A 24,800-nucleotide genomic window follows, 5' to 3' on the forward strand; every position below is an offset into this window, starting at 1 on the left:
AAGCCCGGAGGAAACTGAGGAGATTTGACTGATAACTCTGGGCAGAAAACTTTATGGATCTGACTCAGTTGTTCCCGCAGTGCTGACAGGAGAACGGCAGTTTCCTCCGTCAGGATATGCTGATCTAAACCTGGGCAGCTCCAGGAGACGTTGCCATCCTCACCACAAAATAAATAATCTTATTAAACTGGCAAGAAGCCTTATTGATCAAGGAAGGGAAGGAATGAGCTGACCACGTCTATGTGGGAGAGCCAAGCAGCCTTTAAGGCGTGTTTCATGTCCATGCTGCATCCTGCAGTGCATTTTCTTGGGGTTTTGGAGGTGGAGTGTGAGTTAAATCTGACTTCTCGACAAGTTGTTTTCTACAAGTTGTAGAAATGTAGAAGCCATTATTTGACGATGAAACACCCGGAGATCTAGCGCACATCAGTCCAGTGCAGGATCCACTGAGAGTGGAGTTAATGATGCGTTCATGTGTGCATGATGGCTACTCTCTATGCATCCTGTTGTTCCTTCAAAGCGTTGGATGTGTGCATCCTCAGATATTTAGGCCATTAAACCGATCAGTGGTTGGAGCATTGTATCAGGATGTCAAGTAAAGTCAGCAGCAAACAAAAAACAACAAGGATAATTTTTCTGCTGCAATCTCCTTAATAGTAACAATACAGTAACCCCGTCAAGTGTTGAGATCCGGTGAGCTTTGATGGCTGTTTTCCTCGGCTGGATAAACAGTCCACCAATCAAAGCTTTTGTAGGTGAGATGTAATACAGAATTCACACCAGGCAGCGGCGAAGTGCGGCTCGCAGCAAACGTACTGTAAGAAGCACATTTTAAAGCTCAACTGGTTGATTTAGCTAAAAAGACAACTAAAAGTAGGTCAATGGAAATGAGAGAAAAGCAGTGCACCTGTGGCTGTATCCTCACATGTTGAGTAGATCAATGTGTAATTCGTTCCATCAATTATCCTCAACAGTGGCCTACACTGCCTGTGACGATGGGTGTTGTCTGGGTTGCAGAAGGTGACCACTCACAGAGGATGTGTAATTTTTAACACATCATTGAATGTAATTTCCAACAACACATGTGGGGTTACAGTTCAACGCACCATGTGTTAATTGGACTGTGAACATATCATCATGTATTGCTTGTAACAGATGTGTTCACAGCTATTACAGTTTTGCTGTAAAGAAGTTTGTTAAGGACGTGTTGTGTGTGTGTGTGTGTTTATGTGAGCCTTTACCATCACTAGAGGTGTTCCATGAAGTGGTAGCTATCACACTGGGGTCTTGGGGAAACTCAGACCCTGTAAACAAGAGGAAATGGAGAAGACTATTAGCATGTTTTGTGGCTGTTGGGCTCTACCATTTTCAATTGCTATTTCACTAGACGGATCATGAACCCTACAATTAGAATAAATGTGGAAGGGCAAGTGAAATAATGACAAGCTGTGAGCTTCAGCACCCTTCACAAATACAGACTGGAGATGTGAAAGACTCTTTGTGAATTGATTCTTAAAAACATGCTGCCACTTAATCAAAGAATCAAAAGTTTCCCAGTGGCGCTAAGTGGGGAAGCTGAGAAAGGTTCAACCTTCTGCAAGTGTTGCATAAGACTCAAGAACATAAAAGTACTTCAAACAACATGGGAAAACTGTCACAGTCAGCGGCTTTCCTATTCTCTATGATAAAACATGCTGCCGGGACTTGAATGAGATAAACGATGGATGGAAACATCCCTCGGGAAATTAAATACTAAGGGCAAGAGAAGAAAATAACAGTTCAATGCTAAACACACACAAGTCTGACTTTGAGTCAGTATGTGTGAACAGGGGGTCATTTCAAACTGCAACAACAGACACACTCTCGCCCAGACCTTCTGTGCCAATGGGATGCCCCTAAATTTAAAGCCACGACAGCTATGAACGGTGCATGAGAACAGCCTGCTATAATTTAAGTCAAACAAAGTCAAATAACAAGGTAAACATCTGTGTGGTGGCTAATACTGCTTATTATCATTTATGAAATAAACAATCTCGATGTTGCAGCCACTTTTCAGCGTAACAGACAGCACAAACACACTGCTTTAAGAGTTTCCCCATCTTAAATCCTGCGATAGCATTGTACATTTGCTGGTGCAGATCAAAGGTCTGAATGTATAACAGGGAGCCCATCAGCGAGCCATGTGGACCTAATGCTGCGTTATTACCAGCTGACGACAGAGCGGCCCTCTGCTTTTCATTACGGGAGAGAGAAGACAGCAGAAAATGGGCTTCAGTGTGCACTGCCACGGGTCACAAGGTGAGTCCTGACAAATGAAACAGCCTGCGCAGGGCTTAAACATGCACGACTGACATGGATGGGACATGAAACAGTTTTATCTTTGCTGTTTCTTTGGACGCCAGACAACTGACAAACACGCATATGTTATCCCACAGTTACAACGAGTTCTGCTTTTCAGGTTGTGTGCATGTGTTTAGCTCGGCGCAGGCTGGGATAGTTTAACATGATGAATGAGCAAATGGCTCAAACACATGCAGAAACGCAAGCATGTGCATACACACACACACACACACACACATTATCTGTAAACATAACCTCCCCTGCACACATACTGTACTCATGTTGCAGCAACACATTTAAAAAGAAAGTTTATATGCATGAATTTCAAACAACAACTTGTTAACATTATTGTTATGTGTGTGGCATGCGGGGTGACATTCGGGGAGAAAGTCTGCAGTGAAACGAGACCGGGCGCCCGACACGGGGTCATGCTAATTGGGTGATAATGTGTTGTTTCACACGTGCTGTGCCGTGTCAGGACGGTAATGACTGTGTGTGGTGGTGCTTGTGAAATGAGCTGTGTTAATGAGCAGCTCTTTGGGCCTCTGCACCTGTTAGTCAGGGAGTCTGGAGGCTTGGCAGCAGGCGAACAACAACAGGCGGGCAGCTTTATGAGGGTCAAGATTGTTACAGATATGCAGTAACACTGGAGGAATTAATCTAAGATAAAGACAGCTAAGATAACTTATAATTAAAAAATATCTGCTAGCTATAGGTTGTAATATCTTTACCCTTTGCTTTCATATGCTTCTGAGTTGTGTTATGGGACCCAAAATGACTGGTTTGATGAACTGAATGATTTGTTCCTGGAGGCTCCTAAGACGACAGTGTATTATGGCGAGCCTTGGCCCCGAGGTGAGTCTAAATTCTCTCCGTGTTCTGGGCTGATAGGCTTAAAGAAACACCGAGCTCTGTGGTTTACAAAGGACAGAGGAGAGGGGACGTCGCAGCTCACTGGCTTCACTAACACAAAGCTAGCCAAGTGCAGCCAGGTGAGAGTTCAATAGAGGGGCTGAAAGTGGGAATACGAGGGGAGAGGGAGAGGCGTAACATTAGGAAGTTTATAAAAACGGTATGGAGTTGGCATCATTTCTGAGAAGAAATGGTGTATTTTCAAGACTAGTTACATTTTTTATTGCAATTTAGTCCACTCTTAGGAAATTAATTTTTTTATTGAACAACCAGTGGCACATATGATTTTTTTTATATTATAGGGTTGTCAAAGTTAAAGCGATAACGCGTTAACGCAAATTCGTTTTGACGCCACCAATTTCTTTAACGCATTAATGCAACGGTTTTAGCCAGTTTTATTCCCTCATTTTTCTCTCTCTTCCACTTTATCTCTTCTCTATTTAGGTCACATCTGTTAGTTCTCTTTCATTGAGACAATCATCTGGAATATCGGGGATGAACTGCAGAGTAATTTTGAGATTAGCTCTCTAATGTTTTGCAGTAACAGAGGGAAGCAATTGTGTAAGGCCCATTTGTTAATGAGGGCCTAAAAATAGGCACCTTCGCAGCGCCTGTGTCAGTTTGGATCAATGGTTCTTGCCGTTGTGGTTCTGTCCCCTGATTGGATCATGATCCTGATTCTGATGTTCTCCCATATGTTAACTGGCCCTGTTTATTATATAAAAGATTCTCGTCTGCCTTTATCAATCACTGAAAAGGATGAAAGGGTTTAGATAGTAGAAAGAAACTATTACTGTGATTTTTGCTAGGTTTGAGCTGAAATACTCACGGATACTTGTCTGACTTTTTTTTAAATAACAGAGATACTAACGTTAACGGAGTTGCCATTCAGTTATTATTATGAGGCGTTCAAAGTCTGTTTCGGGAAAAAGGACTATTGGGCGAAGGAAAATTACAACGTTATCATGATGTGTTCAAATGTAATCTCGTAAAATTAAGTTTTAGGCGAGAAACTTGATTAAATCCAGTTGTTTGAAGGAGATTTTTTTTACAGCAGATCTAAAATGTTATTCCTTCATTTAGCGCACAGATTACAAAAGTGGCAGATAAAATTTCTGAGTGGCAGACAAAAAAAAATACTTGCCTGCCACAGTGACGGGCAGTGAAAAAAGTTCATTTCAGACCCTGCTCGCGTCCACACTACTGTACTCCGGCATTTTAGAACCCCTAAAACGGAGACGTTTGAAAACGCTGCTGACGCCGTTTTAGAAAGATCTTAAGTATCAAACAAGACCTTTTATTAAACGTAATACAATACTCCGTTGTTTTTTCTGTAACTAAGCAACCAGTTAAACAAAAGTTAAACAGTTAAAACAAAAATGATCTCCGTACACACGAGAAAACGTATTAGTGTGGATGTAGCCTAAAATGTTTTGCTGCCAATAGCGTATATACCACCATCAAACTAGAGGTCAGTTTACAAGAGAATGATAACATCACCGCCATCACTTCATATGTATGTGTTTCACACCTACAGCTCCTCCTGAAATCCCCAGAATTTATCAGCATCGCTCAAAGTCTGTTTTGTGCCGTCTCTCCAGCCAAGAGCCGAGCTACCTTTTAGCTGCTTGTCTATCATTTCACATCACTTCCATTTTAGTCACCTTCCCAGAACTATTAGTGCTCTGATAGCATCTCAGCCTATTGAGGGTTTTTTATTAAAACTACGATTATCTCAACTGTTAAAAACCCAAATTTTACAGCAATTTCCAAAGAAAAGCAATATAACCTGGATCTTAGCCATGCACATATTTCCATAGCAGGCAGTGATATGTTGGATGGATATTCTGGATGTTTGACAACCTATAATATATATATATATATCACATCCCCCCTCTTGGCTGGTATTGCATGTTTCACACAACAGAAAGTTCTGGACCCTGGCAAAATATATAGTAAATGGTTAACATGAAGGTGCCTTTGAGAGGCCCAGACATCAAATCTCCACACAGAAAGTTCCATGAGAGCAGCCTCTGATCCTCATCCAGCTGTATTTGGCTTACGATGATAAAAATCACGCAGGGACATGAGCTTCACTCCTATAAAGCTCTGGGTATTTGGTGTGACTTTACTGTGACAGTGTGCAGCATGTGGGAATTAGTGCAGAACTTCAAACTCATGGGAATGAGTGAGAGGCCGGAGGTGAAGTAAAGGAGAAAGTGAGAAAGAGGGAGCCAAGCAGAACCAAATCAGAAATGTTCAATTTGAGCGGTTATGCATAGCAACTAATATGCTGTTATATGGTCTGGGGGGCTGTGTTTGGAGCCAGGGTGGTTGGTGTGGTGAGTGAGACTGATGTATGAGCTCTCCCGCTCTGTTATTAGGGCCTCTCCCAAGGTCCTCTTCCATCCCTATTAGCTGGAAAACTAACCTAACTCAGGGGTTATCTGGGAGAACAGCAAACCAAGCATTTTCACAATATAACCATGTCATATTTCTGTTTTAAAGAGGTGAAAGATGGATATGTGTGGATAAGGAAAATCAGGAATGATAATCATTTCCTTCTCCAATTTGTCTTCATCAGATCTCTTTTTTTGTCCAGCAAGTTTCTTTCTCTCTCCTTGTGTCCTTACTCTCTCTGTCTTTTGATTTTTTTAATTTAGGTGCTTCTACCGAAAAAATTCTCCTCCCAAAATTCTCTTGATTTTTCCTAACAACCACGGTCTCATCTCACTGAACTCCTGCATGCTTACCATAAGGAAGTTAAGTATTCACGTGAACATCTATTCCTTTTGTATACCCAACTATGCAGTTACAGACAATGAGAAGAGTGAGATAAGCAGCTAGTTTTGCATGCATATAAGGCTCAAGCTGTCTAAGTGAATTATTAGCGCTGCACAATTAGGCTGAAGATTGGAAAAGGAGCGGAAAGTTACAGTCTTGGCGAAAGGACAAGGATTTGAGAAATAAAGATTATTTCGTGCCAAGAGGAAGAGAGAAAAAAAAAGAGTGAGGGAGAGAAAAAAAAAGTGAGGCAAACGAGAGTTGAGGACTTTGAGATGAATGGAGGGAAGAAGACTTGGAAAATGTGAGAGTGAAGAAAAAAAAGACAGCAAGGGAGAGAGAAAACAGAGACTTCATAATAAACTCAGAGTGAAGGCGCTTGTAAAATATGCTTTTTAAGAAGTGGGCTTCTGTCCCACCACGCTGGTGTTGGCTGGAGAGTTTATTCATTGTGTCAGATGTAAATAACCGTTAAACTGGTCATACATGGCCGTCACAGAGTCGAGGGACTGATGGCCAGCCACGGGGAAGGAGAACACAGAAAATAGATGGTAACTAGTGGTTCCAGTTTATTAGATAAAACCTGCCAGACTTACTTTATTATTGGGTCTTGCGTCGTAATTTTGGCCATTTCTATATTTAACAATATACTTGCCAAAGTAACTGCTGAGATCTGGGAACACAGCAACAGGCACTACAACAAAATCCGCTGGGGCGAGAAGAGCGAGTTTGATGATTTGACAAACTGCAAACGTTCAGCAAGTACACTATTACGGGCACCTGTAATAATTCTTTGTTGCACAGGAAAATGTTCTGTCTACAAAACTACAACAAGTAAAATAAATAAAAACCGGAGCAGGATATTAGTCTGTAAACTGCAGTGGATATACGACATACTGTACTGTTGACAGTTTGGGAAATAACTTTACTGTTTGCTTTTTTTTTCTCTTCCAACTTGTGTCTGATTGTCTGAATTCTTGTGTTTCTTGCCAAGTCGGACTTCTTTTTAGGGATATCGATGAGTTCCCAACTTGGTACGTACAATGTTTCTATTACAAATAATGCTAAAACTACCACCAACAAACCTGAGTTGAAATAACCTAAAAAGATCCTTAAAAGAGATATGGAGATGCCAAGACAATACTGCTAGAAAAACCAATAATGATGGCTGTGTCTGAAACCACTACGTTGTTCACTCATTCACAATAGAGTAGTGCAGGAATGAGTCCTAAAACACAGAAATGAGTTAGTATTTTAGCCCTTCTGTTTAGATGCCTGAAATAAAGTCTGTGGTTAACACAAGCTTACGTGATTTAAAGTTTTATTCTACGATGTAAAATACGTCAGCAAATATTCCACTTGTGAACTTTGAAGCTTTTACATGTCTTAAAAAAGGCAGTTGCTAACAAGTGGTTAATGAGACTACTAAACATCATCACGTCGAACGCTAGTCTGCCTTTAGCTTAGTGGTGGTGACGTGAAGTCATACGACCGTAGTGTAGTTTGTTTATAGCGTAACGTTAGCGTTTTACTTCTGGAGATTGCATTTACATCATAAAAGTGGGAAGATTATCTTTCTGAACATAACGTGCAAGTATCATAAAGGATTGTTTGCCAGAGAGCTTATTTTCTGCAATAATCCCAAAACTCAATAAAAAAATCCCACGGGCTTTTTGTCGAGGGAACCCAGGGTGATGCTAACTTCCTGGTTGGCCTACAAAAAGACTTCATCCCTGCACCACTCTATTCCTTATTTAATTATCAATAAATAATTCACTCAATCATGAGCAGTAAATGAAGATATCGGACAGTAAATTGGAGAGCACTATATCGTAAATATGGAGGGATATCAGATACAGCCGATTTGTACCACCTGTGCATGTGCATGTGTGCTTGTACTGTATAGCTGCACCTGCGTGTGTGTTTCTGCAGGTGTTTGTTCCCAGGCTCAACTGGAGCATGTAGAGGAATAAAAGCAGGCCCAGTTCAGTGTTCACCTGAGGACATCATGGACCAAAGAACACAGGAACCACTAACAAACACACACACACACACACACACACACACACACACACATACACACACACACACACACACACACAGGCCTGCATTGCCTCAGAAAATTCTGCTCTGTAACCTTATAAGACCACAGAAGGGGGTGATCGAGAGAGAGAGAGAGAGAGGAGGGGGAGAGAGATGTGAGCAGGATAGATGACAGGAGGCTGCGTGTCAACCCTTTTTGGATCTGAACAATAGACAACGAGAGAAAGAAAGAGCTCATGTTGCAACAGACATTTGCTTCAACATGAAAAAGCATGGTTAGTTAAAAAAAAAAAAAGTAAAAAAAGTATTGCTTCCCCTCCAAAAACCACACAGAGGGAGCTGAGCAGGGAGGATATTTTATGCAACGTATACATGTTTTGGGAAACTGAATGGCATTTGAAATTATAGTTTGGCTTGACCACAAAATTCGCAATAAATGTCGGAGGGAACTTTGGCTCTTTGGGTGTTTTTTAAAATTCTTTTTTAAATATCATGGAGCGTGATCAAGCTGAGTGTTACATACTTTACTTACTTACACAACAAACTGATTTTAATACGTAGCTGAACATTAAATCTGAACTCCCAACCACTTCAGAGGGTTTTTTAAAACTGCTGTAGAGCTACTTCAGAGGAAACTTGAGTACTCCAAGAATAAAGCTGACACAGACCAACAAGTGCTGAGCAGGTTCCTTTAAACAGCGCCTCGTCACTTCGCTGAAAATCATCTCACAGCGTCGGGCTCACACGGACAACTGTCACTATCCAGCATTCCTTCCTGAGTGGACGGCACGGTGACGTCCTTAAGAAACACACTGAATCAATCCTTGCAACCTCTTGGGATGCTGGTCTGCAGCAGACGCTGACCTCTGACCTCTTGTGCAAAATGAGAATTTCCATAGAGGCATCAACGGGGATGTTCTTGTTGTAGTTTTAATCTCAACAAGTAGTTTAACTTCATCTCCCAGTCTCCACCACCACTCTGTCTAACCACACGCAACACAAACCGAGGGGAGGGGCTGCACTGAAACCCTATAGGAGCTTCTCTCCCTCACAAGGCTGAATTGGGCAGCAAAGGTCACACTAAAATGTAACCTTTATACCTTAGGATCTCAATTAACTGACACTCGGGTTCGGCATATGTCAATTATTATCTTTTATTGACATTCTATAGCATTTCAGTAGAATCACATCATGATAAAGCGATTGTATTGTGTTTTTCAATGTTTTTATTTTGTTTAAATTAATTATTCCAAGCAAATTATAATTAAAAACTAATCCTCAAAATAAAATGCTCTTGTTTACATAAGTTGTGTCTGATAGAGAGGATAATAGTTTGCTAATTTTATGTCGTCAATAAGTAGGGCTGCAACTAACGATCATTTCCATTGTCGATTATTTTCTCGATTATTCGATTAGTTGTTTGATCTTTAAAATGTCAGAAAATGGTGAAAACGTCGATCCGTGTTTCCCCAAACCCAAGATGACGTCCTCAAATGTCTTGTTTTGTCCACAACTGAAAGATGTTCAGTTTACTGTCATAGAGGAGTAAAGAAACCAGAACATATTCCCATTTAAGAAGCTGGAATCAGAGAATTTTGACTTTTTTTTTTTTTTCAAATGACTCAAACCGATTAATCGATTATCAAAATATATGGCGATTAACTAAACAATTGACAACTAATCAATTAATCATTGCAGCTCTTGATCAATGTGCATACATTTGCCATATCTAGATTTACAGGGAAATCAGAAATATCAGGAAAACAATATTCCTGATAATATTGTGATATTAATTCAAGCCATAGAGACTAGATTTAGCTGACAACTCGATAACTGCTAGTCTTCTTCCTGGTCAAATTGAAGTCCACCAGACTTGTACTTGCATGTCTTTGAAATATGGGAGGAAACCTGAGAGTGCCAAGGAAACCCACGCAAACACACCGCATGTAAACCGGACACAGAGAACTTAAGTCTATTGGGTTTGCTTGGATTTATGTACAGTGAGGGCAATTTCACACATCTCCATTGCAGGGAAAAAAAGGCTGGCTCTGTGTTATGAATCCAAGTTTATAATAAGCTACAGTCCATCTTACACATTTGTCTGTTTCATCTTGACAGAAACTGTGCTCTTGGAGAAACTTCATGCTGTGCGTATGACTCTGCAGAAGTCCTGCCGTTGCCCTGGTTGGCCCTATAGAACTACATGTGGCCCTCGCTGGCCCCCGCTATCCCTGTGAGGCTCTGCAATGGAAACCACACTGATGTAAGGCCTGGTTAGCCCATTTTGGGTGAGGCTCCCCTCGGCTCCTGTTACCAGCGATGTAAGCAGACTAGTGAGGAATGTGCACAAGCATGTGCCATGTTACCACCTACTGTGCAGCTCATCTGTTTTAACCTGACAGGTCCAGTACAAGTGTGTGTGTGTGTATGTGTGTGCAAGCGCTCAGCTTTCTGGAAAACCTGATCGCTTCCAAGCAGATTGACGACTACCTCCGCAGATTACGTCAAGGTCTCCGGGCTCAGTCTGTCTGTGGAATGTGAATAGAGTCATCGCACCTGCATGTCAGTGTGTCACTTCACTGCAGAGGATGTGCTACTCTGGTGTATTGTGCAGCAATGAGACATAGCGTTTAATGATGTGAATATGGTGCACGTTAACGTGTTGAGGTATCCGTGTGTCATCATGGGGTCAGGTGTGAAGAATAGAAGATTTAAGACCTAAAGCTAAAGTCAGTCAGGCTGTCTGTGTGTGGTGACGTGAATAGAGTCATCTCGCTTGGCTTTTTGTACGTGACTTTTCTGTAAATAGTGTATCATGTGTGCCAACAGTGTGAATGGTGTGAATAAGACACATGCCATGTTGCATGCCTGTCTGTCTGTGTGTGTGTGTGTGTTCAGGTGCAGTCAGGGACACGCACATGCTCCATAAGCTCACTGCCGGCGTTCCGAGATTCCTCCAGGATGACAATTTCAAAAGAAGAGGCCCCAGTAGATAGGATCTGGGAATGCCAGGATATAATGCTCCCGAATTTCAAACATGACTCAGATTTAGACATCATGTGACTACAGTTGAGCTGGGCTCCGTTCCAAAACCATTCTTTACGTATTTCCTCATTCGCCAGGCTGAATCTCGCCTCGTTTGCAGGACGTATAATGACTGAATACTGTCGGCAGGCCAGATTAAATCAATGACAGTATTTAGGGCCAGACAATATTAATAAAACACCGAGCGTGACCATCTCAAGCTAAAGATGTTGGATTTAAATGACACATCAAGCACAGGGATGATGTCACTTGGAAAACATTATTAGCCAGAATGCTACTGCTCCGTCTTCCATCAGGAAGACTGCTTTGACTCTTTTTGACAATATTGCAATTTGGTACACATCTGAATATTCCTCTGTTGTTTCCAAACACATTTAAAGGAGCAGTGTATAACAATTAGAGGGATCTATTAGCTTAAATGGAATATAACATTAATAAGTACGTTTTCTTTAATGTATAATCACCTGATAATGAGAATCGTTGTTTTCGTTAACTTAGAACGAGCCGTTTATATCTACATGGGGAGTGAGTCCTCTTCACGGAGTCCCCCATGTTGCACCACCATGTTACTACAGTAGCCCAGAACGGCTTGGGGCGGAGTCGATAACGTTACTCGCTCCCGTCGCCGCCGCCCTCTCTCTCTTACTGACTTTTCTCATACACACACACTCTAAGCACTGGCTCTGCTCCAAATGACCTATGCTACTCTTACAAAAACTGTCTCTAAATAAAGCCATTTGTGTTTTTGCGTCGGCACCGTAGTTCCTCTACACACTTGGCACACAGAAGAGGCTTCAGTTGGTTGCCATCCCAACCTCACCGCTAGATACCACCAGATCCTACACACTGCACCTTTAAGATAAGTGTATTATCAATCACATAAATAAAACAAATTGTCCAAGTCTTTTTTGCCGTTTAAGCTCTGTAGGAGATGTTTCCACCAAGAACTCCATTCATATAACCATTGTGGTTACAAATTTAACTACTGATGGGTTTCAGACTGCACAGATAAACCATGCTGAATAATTTTGGGATGCTTCTGGGAAACTGGGTGTGAGACATCGTGTCTCCATCAACTCGTGACTCTTAGTCAGCTCTCAGCGATTGACGCTGTAGGATAGGCTCAGCCGCAAGAAACCTGACTCTGGGCCAGAGAGAAAGTCAAACTGGGAAAGGCGGAGAAATAGAGAGAACAAGTAGTGAGAGAAATAAGAGAGGGAGATATACTGTAGAGACTAAGACAGAGAGAGATGAAAGCGACAAGAAAAATTCATTCCAGTAAAAACGTCCTGTGTTATTCTTATTCTTTGGTTTTCTAGCTCTTTATTGCAGACTGAGTCTGGACTGCCAACAGTGAGACTCTGAGGCAAACTGAGAAGCTCTGAGCCTTTCCAGCACGCTTCCCTGTCAATCACACCAATGCTCTACGGGAACTTCTCCCCGTCCCAGGTTAAGAAAATAAGCACCAGCATTCCTCCGCTTGTTTAGAGGGAAAGGTAGCCGGCTGATGAGGAAGACAGGAGGATGGGAGAGAGATGAGCGGTGGGAAGGGAGAAGTGAGAGCTTTGTGTCCCCAGAGAGAGAGAGTGAGCTGAAAACAAGCCAGAGAAAAACCCACAATGTCTGCGTCCAAAAGGCTTTCCGCTACAGAAGAAAAACGTTTCTACAGCCAGGGAACCAGACAGGAGCATTTCCACATACCATACCGCAAAAAACAGATTTCACATACATTTCAAAATGTGCCGAGAGATACAGCATGATTCAAGAAACACTGGTTGATAAATGTATTTAAGATGTGACACGACTTAATTTGGCACTTAATTGAACAATCACTTTTGTCCATGATGTACTGTTGTGCAGTGATGGATCTGCAATATGAGCGCTGACAAGAAAAAGCAGGTCTCACCTACTGTTCTACTGTCTAAGCAGATAATTCAATACACTTTGTGAAGAACTGTAAGGAAAACACGAGACAAAACTATCCAAGAATAACTCTCTAGCTTAGCTTGAGTTGTTAATGTTGAAAAGTAAAGAAAAAAGATATAAAGGAAAATATATTGATGATAGATCTGAAGCTTCTTCACATCAAGTCTCAATCTCAAAGTTCGAGATTCATCTGCAATGTTGGTTTCATTATAGTGAAATATATGTAAAATGTAATATTACAGCAATGCTGTGACTTTACATGAACCATTGCATCCAAATCTGAAACTCAAGACTAAACTGTCCTATTCTGTCAACTCTGAACAGTAGTAACTACATACAACTGTGGCATCTATAAAAATGGACGCAATCGAGTAAAAATAATACAGGCCAATAAAAAAAGAAAAGGCAGAGGAGTGGCTGTAGTTCAGTTGGTTTTCTCATAAAAAAAAAAGTCTCATGCACAACAAATTGTAGATCTTCACTCTTTTAATGACCTGCCCTCTACAATAAAGGTTACAGCGTTGGCACAATACCAACACTTTCACTCAAAACTGAGCTTGTAATATATATTTTAAGAAATATAATATTAGCACCAGAGTAAAAAACAAAGACAATAGCCTTCCACTTTCCACCCCAAGCATAATTAGTACTAAACTTGCTTGGTAAAAGTGGAGCAATGTAATTCTGACTGCCAAGAATGGGGATCAATCAAATCTGCATTTATATACCCTCAAAAAGTAACTCTAAAGTCTGATTTGAGCTTGCAGAAAAATGACTATTCCACTGAATTGCACAGCAGTGCACACATAATTAATTTCCTGATGACACTAAAATAATAAATTAAACATATGTAAGTTGTTATTAATGGAAAAAGAATACTGCTTTACACAAGTGAGAGAGGTTTTATGTGATTCAGAGGCCCAAAAGGCTTCTTTAATGAGAGGGATTTGTCAAAAGGGATTCTCTTATAATGACATTACTCTTCTGCCCAAATAAGTGAAGAGCCAGATGGGCCCAAAGTGTTTGTGTGTATTCACTATGTGTGCGCTGTAGAGACAGATCATCATCTGTAATGTCTGGAAGAGGGAGGGAGACTGAGGAGGAATGGAGGGGGGGGACACCTGCTCTGGATCTACCTCAATTTGGTGGGAAAAAAAAGAGGGCAACAATATGTAAAAAGAAGAACAAAAGAGGAAAAAGAGAGGGAGAAATGTCAGACAGATGTAAGTGATGGAAACTGTGGAGATGATAAAAGGTAAACTTGACGTTGTGGGAAACTCGCTGAATGGAAACAGACTTCTTGGAAAAAGACACCAGGCAAACTGAATACAATCTGAAGGAGAAAATAGCAGCAAAAACAACAAACAAACCCCAAGTTAAAATATACACAAATCTCGGTTTGTCTATAAGGCATAAAAGTGGATAAATTGCGTTTAAAATGTTATTTATTTATTAGTAAATGATGGATATACATACATTTTTGCTCTTTTCTCCTAAAACCCACAGTGCAAAGTTAAGTTCAAGTTTGTCTTCCTATTTAAAGTCTCATCATTTGTAATTTAAACCAAGAACAATTTATTATGATGATAATTTATGATGCGTGAGGCCTCAGAGTTCAAAACAAATAACCATGCTGGGTGGAACATCACGTCTGATCTCACTTTTATTTGACGTAGTTTTCCATTGGCTGCAACTGTGTGCTGATTATGAAAACACTTCCACCCAAAATCATCGTTGTGGATTAAACATGGAGGACTTCAAAAAAGTAAAGGGGGGGTGGAGATGACTGAGGGATTTAGAAAGCCTGGATCGTATTTAAGTGGGCAAAATACAGAAAAAAAAGCAAGAACAAGACGGAGTGCCAGAGAGAGAGAGACATAAAATCTGCCACAAGAGACAAAGACGATCACAGTTCCTCTCACATTTCCAAAGCTTGTTGTAATTTCCATCTCATTTCACCAGACGACTGGTGCGGGGGCTGACTAAGCACACCTTGTAAAGCATCTTGCTTCTGCAAACAGAGTCTCACCTCACCTCCCATAAACCCAGCTCTCTCAAACACACACTTCATAACCCATCTACCTCCACCCCAGACGATGGAAAGGAGGATAGGCAGATGGTGGCGCGGTGAAGAAAGAGGTGTCAAAGACTACTACAGGCACAAAGATCTCTATTGTATTACCTCATTTCCTGTTCACAATCTCCCAGGTTGCAGAGATGAAATCTGTTTGATTCCTCTGAGTGCAGGATCCAACAGCCTGCTATGCACCTTTATATGTTATTTCTGCGGCAGTTCAGTCCGTGGGGTCTTGGCTTGTAGGGATGGGAATCACCAGAGGCCCTACGATACGATATTGTAACGATACTTAAGTCATGATTATTGCGATTTTAAACATTTTGCGATATGCTGAGTATTGTGATAACATACATTGCGATATATTGCAATTTATTACCCCTTTTCAACCGTTTGTCAACATCTGTTTTATCTAATAAGATACAGTCTTCACTCTGTTCATCTCAGAGTTTTCATTCACATATCTTGAGATCAGAGGTCAAGCGAACCCTTTGAAAATGGCTTTTTTCCTTGCCAAAATTTTGTGTAACTTTGGAGCGTTATTTAGCGTTCTCCCCGACAAGCTAACATGACATGGTAGCAATTGATTCCTTAGGTTTTATAGTTTCATATATATACACCAGTATATACCAGTATCTCCACTCCAGCTTGAAAACTGAACAACCAAAACAGAATAGTGATTGGGCCTGCCGGCGGGCAGATAATGAAAGATTGATACTTGACGTCCGTGTATCGATACACGCAAAATATTGCGATACTATGCAGTATAGATTTTTTCCCCCACCCCTATTGGCTTAGGAACCGGAGGGTCTGCAGTTTAAGTTCCTGCATGGACCAAAGTACGCCTCCTGGTCACTGCCGAAGTGCCCTTGAGCAAGGCACCGAACCCCAAACTGTTTGGGGCGCCATCCAGTGAGGCAGCCCCCTTGCTCTCACATCTGTTCTGCATGTGTATTGGTCCTGTTTGTGCATGTGTGTATTTGTGGCCTCTGTGTGTGAATATATATATAACAACAGTTTGAAAAAAAAAATTCCCCTTGCTGGATAAATAAAATATACATTCTTCTTCTTTCTTTCTTTTAGCACTGCAGATGCAAACAGGGACTGCAATGTTGCCATGTTGTCAGCGGTTCAGCTGTGGGCTACACCTGGTCCCAGTTTTTTTTTTTTAGCGTGAAGTTGTTTACACTTGCACCAGGCTAAGTTACGCTACATTAGGTGCTAATATCCATTCCTGTTTGTACTGTAACCATGGATGTGCAGGCAACAGTCAACTGAGTTTGTGAGTAAATGTGTTAAGTTCTAAGCGAGATCACAGTGACAAGTGGATGAAGACATTTTCTGGTTGATTATTTATTATTGATTTTTATGAGACTGCTGTGGATGGAGTTAAAGAGAACGGGTGGGGTGACAGAATGTGTGCAATACGAGCTTTCAAATGTGGTGAGCTGCGTGAAGGCTCTTGTCATGAGCAGGCCTGTGTGTGTGTGTGTGTGTGTGTGTGCGAGTTAGAGCCATGCATGTGCAGTGTCTATGTATGTGTTAGAATTGGCAGCAGGTTTGGGTATTCTGGCCTTGATTAGGCGTCTCTTTCCCGTCCAGCAGTTGCTGAGTGAAGCAGTGAATTACGCTGCCATTTCAGCGGTGTAATTGGGGACACATGCAGCCCTAAACCCCTCCTCCATCCCTCCTTCCCTCCCTCCCTCCATCTTTAGGTCAAAGCAGCAGTAAGATCAAATGCTCTCCTCCTCAGTGGAGCATTCCTCAATAAAACAACAAGCGGGCAGGAGAGAAGGGGGAAGAGTGAGAAAAAGGAGAAAGAAAGGAAATCAAAAGAGATGGGGCGAGTCAAGCAGAGAGGAGAAAAGAAGGAGACAGAGGTGGAGACAGTGAGAGCATATGGAACATGTTTACAGTAATATCGCTGGGCCCTGATGTTATCGTGGCGCTTCATTTGGTGGATCAGAACATCTCATCAAATTGCAGTAACGTCTGTCCTCTTCTCTTCCCTGCCTCGTCACTTTTCCTCTCTTCTCTGTGCAAGAGAAACCCGCCCATGCATGCATACTTTTACTTCATTACCCTTGCAGGAATTCCCTTTTCCTCAAAGTCTGTCCTACTGGCATACACTGTAAACTGTGTCTCTCTTCTGTACACATTACGCAGTGTGTCCCGGGTCCTTCTCAAAGCAATAAAGCCACGATGGGCTCAGGTCTGGTTCATGCTAACATAAACAATCCTCCCTCCTCTTCAAACGGCAGAGAGAGAAACAGAGGTTGAGAAATGGGCTGCTGGGCTACTGAAAAGTCCACTGACTTGAGATACGCAGTGACGAATGTGGACACAAAAATAGTTTGGATGAAAGCAACTGCGTAGTTGGTGAGAGAACAAAACAATTTATCACGAGTGTGGGACAAAGATGAAGGGATTTTTTTCCCAGTTCTTTGATGATACAGTTGGAGTCTAATGACGCACGCGGTTCTGCCATGTTAGACTGATTTCACAGGTTTCTTAGCTGTTTTCTGAAAGGCATGAAACTGCTGTCTAAAGGTGAAGGAAGCCATTTAGGGGGATAAACTGAACCCAGGCCTTGGATATTAGGTTTGATAGATTGTGAGATGGTCTGTGGGAGCAAGTGAGCAAGAGAAAAAGAAACAGAGACAGATATAGAGACAGAGACAGAGAAAGATAAGCAATGAAGAACTCTGATGAAGTAGAGAGATGTACTATTAACTCTACAGTGTGTGTGTGTGTGTGTGTGTGTGCATGTGTTGTATAGCTGCAGGCTGCAGACAGACACTGGAGTGTGTCAGACTCCACATCTGGTGGATGGGATCTGTTAGCTCTCCGTGTGTCTGCCTATTATTATATAGTATGGAGCCTTTGAACTGAGCAGCCACTGCTGACGATCACCAGACTCCAACACACCGGGTCATTCCCTGATTTTAAAAAGGGAGACGGGCCGCAATCCTTTCTCACTAAGTGTTTTCGCGCTGTAAAGACACAGTACAGTATGTTGATTTCCCCGCAAGGTCAGAAAATGTGACAGCCAGGTGGAGGGAGAGGGAAGAAAAGAAAAGTTGCAGGAGCATTTTAGGAAAAGTACCTCATACTGTATCATGTAGGACAATTCCTGACGTAACAGGGAGGTGGTGGAGACAAAAAAAAAGCATGCAGTTAATTATCCTTCCTCCCAACCCACTACCATATTGGACTAAAGTTGTGACTAAAGAGTGAAACTTAAAGGAAAGGCGAAAGCCAATGTGTTGCCTCACAAAAACCTGCAGACCAGCTGGATCCAACAACTGTTTCTTGATGTGCACCTGTCATCACTTTGTATGGAATGGCCTTGATATATTGATGAAGTGCCTCAGCACATTTTGATACACACAAGGCCTTCATAAGTCTCTCACAATGGGAAACTGGAGGTGGTGTGTACTGGGTGGTTCTCTTGAAATATATGGAGACATTCAGCTCTTCATGCTGTTTCTACTATGAGTCAGTCCCAAGACGACTTATTAGGAATTTAACATTTGAAAAGACTTGTTTCTGGCGCTGACAAACAATTTGAGAGGTTAGGTTTAAAATGCGTTGTTGCAAACCCCATTGAGAGATCCACCAGAAAGCGCAACGGTGTGGCTCATTTATGGGTTTTTAAACGTTTTTGACAAAAATGAGATGCATCACGCATCATGCTACATGAACCTCCAGCCCGGTCACAAGAAAAGGGCGTATGAATGACACAATAATGCGCAAGGCAAAAGTGTGCAATAAGAAAGCCGTTCTTGCTTTTGGTGTGTCATTTGTACGCCATGTAGCCTGTACTGACTGCAATGTAAATTGCAACTATTACACGCTTTGGCGTGATACTGGGTACCTGGAACCTCTCAGCGTCTCCAGCCAGACGCTTGTCAGGGTCAAGGCTCATCCACTGGAGTGATGACATCCTCCTGATGAGCTGAGCACACAAAGCTAAAATAGAGAAATACTGGAGAACGGTCCAACCAGTGCTGATGACATTTACAGCCCCACTCTGTTGGTGACATGGTAACAAACTAAGTTCATATGCGTAGAGTATACAGTATGTGTGTACTCTTAGCATGTGTACTTTTGGGTTGTGTGAAATAGCAAAGGTGTATAATAAAATCCTGCAGCCATGTATGACAGTGAGTTGTTACATTACACATCAATTTAAGTTGACAGTAAACACAAAGAGAGCCAAAACAGCAGAAAGCAGATCACCTTCACGAAGCTGCTTTAGGTTATGTAACTAGTGAGAAGATAAAATACATTTATCAATACACTTTAGAAAATAGTAGTCAATTAAAGGACTAATGACCCCCTTGAATATGAGATGGCACATCTTAAGGGCTTATTGCTAATAAAGAATTCCCAAGACGAAAAAAGATTAAGATAGCTACCATAAAATGATACCTTGGCTATAATTTGGGCAGCTTGTTTGTACATTTTCACCACCACTTTGTAACTTAATTAGATTGTAAAAAGAGAATTATTGTTACTGACTGCTTTGTAAAAGTGGATGTTACTTTGACAGTGTATTGGAGTTAAGCTGAAGATTGAACCAGGTGACATGAGAAGAAAAATCGACATAGGGAGCCAACATTCACTCACTTTACGTTGGCAGCAACAGAGTCCGGTTCCATAAGAACTGGGCGAGGTTGGTGTATCTTAACGTAGCTGCCAAATCAAACTATCCTTTCTCCAACTTAATATGATGATTTTCAAAAAAATCTGAAACATATGGTCTTCCAGCAAAGGACTATGTTGCTATTAGACCCAGGTCAAAGTCAAATAAACAGTTGACGCAACCATAAGCTCCTTTACCATCAGGACCAAAGCCCTGTACAGCACTCAAAGCTAAAACCTCACATACTGTACAGTACGTGCACACAAACCTGCTCTCATATAAGACACACTGGATTCACCATAACGAGTCAGCACACTGACACACTGACAGCTGTTGTTGTCTGTTGGGCTTGAGTTTTCCATGCTATGATTTGAGCATATCTTTTTTCTGCACAATATCTGTCATTGTTATGTGTTGTTAATTGATTTCAGGCCTACCAAGAAAATTGCTTGTACTTATGTGTACGTATGCCCTGTAATGGTGTAAATGAAACCAATAGGATAAAGAGTGAAGTCTGTCAACTCAACTTCACAGTTTTCTGCAAATCACAATGCATACAGCCCCATCTACAAAGTGAGATCTTTAGAAGACCCAGCGTTATTAAAGCATGTGAAGGGACGAAGCTGAACAGAATTAAACTGAAATCTGAAAACAGTTTATTTGTCAGAATTTACCCAGCCAACCGCTCCAGCTGCAGTTTTACACACATAGTTGGAGGGCAGCGTGTGTGTGTTTTTATTATGTGCATGTCTGTGTACTCACACACAATAACAACCACACCAGGTCTAAATAACCATATAATACCGTGAAATGACTGAGAAACAAGCGCATGCAAAGAGAGCAATACACACGAACTGGGTCACACAAATATCTTTGGATAACTGATCCCTTATTCCTCCATTTTCACTGCACTAACAACATACACACACTATGAGAGCCAACACATGCATGCACACGAACACACAAAAAGCCACACACCACACTGTATTGTCAGCCCCCTGATTTAAATCACTTGCAGGCTCAGAGTTTTTCCTGCTCGCTAAACGCCATATTACTCCTCCTTTGTTTGACTGGAGCGTGATTTGAGCTCGGGCCCTTTTTTTTTTTTTTTTTTTTTTACATTCTTTCATTACGCTCCAGTCAACACACAGGCGTGCCAGAGGGACTCTATGATCCACACTTGACTTACTTTGATTGTTTTTGGTAGAAATTGCTATTCTGGCTGGCACTCTCCTATTGGTGTAGCACGCCCGGGGTCTGGTAAGTGGGCTGGTCTGTGCACGTGGTGGTCTGTTCCAAAGCATATCACTGTTGCATGATGAAAACCTCCTCAGATTTTTGTGATGGTTGTATTTTAAACTAAATTGTAGGATTTCATGCTTCTCTAAAAGTAATAAATTCCACAACCCCTCGGCCTATTAACAGAAAAAGACTGTTTGTATTTCAAGGCTGTTCCTGAAAAGCTGATATTTCGGATATGTGGCTATTTTAGCCACGCTAAGCGGTGTGGCTCTGGGGTTGGCAACGTCTGTCTGGCGGTCGGTCCACCACTTTGGTCCAGACGGAAATATGGCAACACATATTGGACGGATGGCCATGAAATTTTGCACGTGCATTCATGGTCCTCAGAGGATGAATCCTACTGACTTTAGTTCTGACTTTTCCTCTAGCACCACCAGCAGGTCAATGTCTTCACTTCATTATCTGATTTGAAAGTTGCGCAGTAATTGTACTCTTGTGTGGACCAAAACAACCGGTCCGAGACAGCTTGCGGGAGGTGGTCTCGGACTGTTTCCAAGCAAACCGAAACGTCTGTGTGGGCATTTGTTGAGAGGGACACAAGCAAATGATGAGTGAGGGAGGACTGACCTGGACTTCTGCAGAAGTCCAATGTTTGCTTGACATCTGGGCCAAAGAGAACATACAGAATATAATAAATAAAGTCCATAAAAACAGTGACCTTTATAAAGTCCTTCGAGATGAACTGGAGAAGGCATTTGTGTGCACAGTAGATCAGTGCCGAGTCAAAGTGAAAAAAACGTTGACGGCAATATTTCAAAGTCTGCGATTTCCTGCAAAGAAGTGGCAGCTCTTGAGACAAAAAATATAGATTTGTTCCTTCGTACACGCCCCTAAGCAAATTATTATTATTTTAAAATTTGGTCCTCTTCAATTTGAGCACTGTGAAACCGACCCAGACTAAATAGAAAACAAACCAATTTCATTCTGATTCTGACGAGCCAAACCGACTATGGATTGTGACAGCGCCGTGAGTCTCGATTCATTTCTGCACTTCATTCTCTATTCAAGTATATGTTGGTTTTGCTGCATTTAAATGATTTCATGCTCGTAAACACATCAATATGCGGAGTATCTGCAAAAGCTTTTCTAATCTGATCTGGCATCCAGTAGAATGGATGGAAAAGAACATGGATTCTCACTTATGTCACTGCAGTAATATTGTATGTGTCAAATAAGAGCATTCAACTCTTCTTCATTTAGTCTGTGGGCCCCGCGAGGCCCCTGCAACAACCTCAGGGCTGTCCAGCTGGACTGAGAATCCAATATTTGTCAAGGTCACTGCAAGGACAAACCATTACATATCAAGATCCTCGGTGCTCTGTTTTTGCTTTCAGACCAGATGACAAAACAGCAGACATAACCGTCGGCTTCACCGGCACAATGGCAGCAACTGTACCATCCGTGACCATCTGACCTTTCATTAGAACCAGAGTGACAGTGAGGCAAGGCAGCTGGGCAGAGAGGAGAAAATGAGCAGTCACTCAGACTATGAATAGACCTTTGTATCATCTCCTCTTTCTACAGGAGAGGAGAGGAGAGGAGAGGAGAGGAGAGGAGAGGAGAGGAGAGGAGAGAAATTAGGTAGATGATCATCTCAACTAGAGAGGATGAGAAAAAAAGATAAAGGGGAGAAGAAGAAAAGAAAATTGTAGACAAGAAGAACAAAGGGAAAGCAGTGACCTGGATGGTGTTAGCAGATAGCAGGAAGCTTCTCCAGAGTCCCATTTAACCAGTTAGCATCTGAAGGATGCTTACTGCTGTAAATCCACTGGAATTCCGAGCGTGCCCGCTGCCTAAAAAACAAAGCTTGTGTTTTCCTTCGGCCTTGTCGTTTAATCACTTGCACATGAGGGGAGGAACAACAGCGGAGACTAAAAGACAGAGACGAAGGGGAGCAAAGGGATGAGAGGAGGAGGCCACTAGGGGCCAAAGCCTTTGATGCCCTCTGTGTCTTTGAAGCTTTCCAACAGTTGGGGAGGACCGAGAAGACAACCAGAGCAGCCGCACAGCGAGAATAAAAAAGGACCAAACAAGGAAAGGATTGTGAACAGAGACAATACGGGAAAGAAGGACAATAAATTAAAAGAAATAGGAGGCGAGATCAGCTTTATTTACTGACACAACTGTGGTCTCCAAGAGCATCTTTAATGAGGAACTTTTAAGATACTGTATCCCAGAGGGCAACTGGTGAGATCACACGTCCATCACCTTGACCGTGAAACCTCTCCACATCTTGTATCTTGCACTGACTCGCCTTATTCTAAACACTGTCCTTGTAAAACTGTTGAAGTATCAGACTGCGAAAATACGTCATTAGAAAGACTACACACCCAAAAGTCGCGAAAAGTGACGTCTCTCTCGCTGAAGCCACGATGCCTGTGTGTTTCGTACCGGGATGTACTCACACCAGCAACAGGTCTGATCGTTCTGTTCTCTTCCCGGCTGATAAAAAGACTAGGAGTCGCTGGATAAAACACATCCGTTATGATAAAGTTTTAGCACTAGCTAGTTACCTAGTGTTGCTGATGTATATTGTGTGAGACGAGAGATGTAGTTCAGTTTCACACAACACTAAATTATACTACCGCAAACCTACGACAAACAGACTTTCTTGACCTGCAAAATTAGGTTTTAAATTGACAAACATCATATATGTGATTCATGGCGCAATTCAAACGGGATCAAAAAATATTTTTCTCTCTCAATTGCCTGATGTTCATATTTTTTAAGAAATAAGGGGAGGGACTTGGCCTCTCTATTCGGCCTCTTATAATATAATCAATAGGTGAAAACGTTGCACAAACCTGAACTCCAACTCTCCATCATTCACTCCTTTAAATAATACACTTGTGTGCATTAAACCTGATAACAGCCCCTCTGCAGGGCTGTAACAGAGCAGACTATAAATCCAGTCCACCCCAGGAGATCTCATCCCTCTCTGTTCTTCCACAACACGTAACTCCCGCTTTATATTCTCGCTTGGCTCGCTCCACTCATATCTATCCCAAGGATAACACTGCAAAAAATAATAAGCATAGCTTATCAGGTCTATTTTTCAAACTTTAAGTTCATTTCGTCACTTTTTAAAACTCAGATTTTCTTGTTCTAATAGTGGGCTGTTTAGTTTCATGGCAATGCAACATCTTTCAACATATCTACATGCCAAGTCTTTTTTAGATGTTTTCCTTCATCATGACAAAGTGATGAAGTAAGTAATGTCATTTCTGAAGTGAATTAATTTGATTTGAAATATCTCAAAAGAAGGGTAATGAACAGTTACTAAACTCTGACAGTTTGATTGATTCTTGTTGATTGACTCAACTCCCAAAGGCAAACTATGGCACAGATATTATGTGAATTTGCAAACAGGAAACAACTGCTGTTGGCTACAAAGGGTGGTGAAAACACTGAACATATAATGTATATTTTAGAAAAAAAAGAAAAGAAAAGAAACAAGTGAGCAAAACCATGTACGCCTGGACTGTAAAATGAGTTTGAAATACTGCAGTTAAAGTCTAAAAGCACGGCTGCTACAATGAATTATAACTATATTGTCTTACAGGATTCCCAAAACACCTTTCATGTCTTATTTAATATTTTATTTGTGTGTCTGCCTCCTCCCCTCTCTGTGCAATAATCCACTTATGAAAAGTCTCCTCTCTTTTTTATTATTATTCCTTCATAATATTGGACATTTTGCTCGACACTTGTGCCAATCGTCACCTT

At 41.6% G+C, this 24,800-nt stretch overlaps 1 protein-coding gene across 2 annotated transcripts in view; it reads right to left on the reverse strand.

The window, feature by feature from the left end:
- ror1 (receptor tyrosine kinase-like orphan receptor 1) overlaps positions 1-24,800 on the reverse strand; it is a 139,873-nt gene that overhangs the window by 46,139 nt on the left and 68,934 nt on the right. The window contains exon 2 of one of the 2 annotated variants that reach the window (XM_074634912.1): positions 1,242-1,304. The exons of the other annotated variant lie outside the window; for it this stretch is intronic. Within the exon in view, the coding sequence (XP_074491013.1) occupies positions 1,242-1,304 (63 nt within the window). The remainder of the gene's footprint in view (positions 1-1,241; positions 1,305-24,800) is intronic. 2 annotated transcript variants of the gene reach the window in all.

Source organism: Sebastes fasciatus, chromosome 5 (genome assembly GCF_043250625.1).
Source record: "Sebastes fasciatus isolate fSebFas1 chromosome 5, fSebFas1.pri, whole genome shotgun sequence".
NCBI lineage: Eukaryota > Metazoa > Chordata > Actinopteri > Perciformes > Sebastidae > Sebastes > Sebastes fasciatus.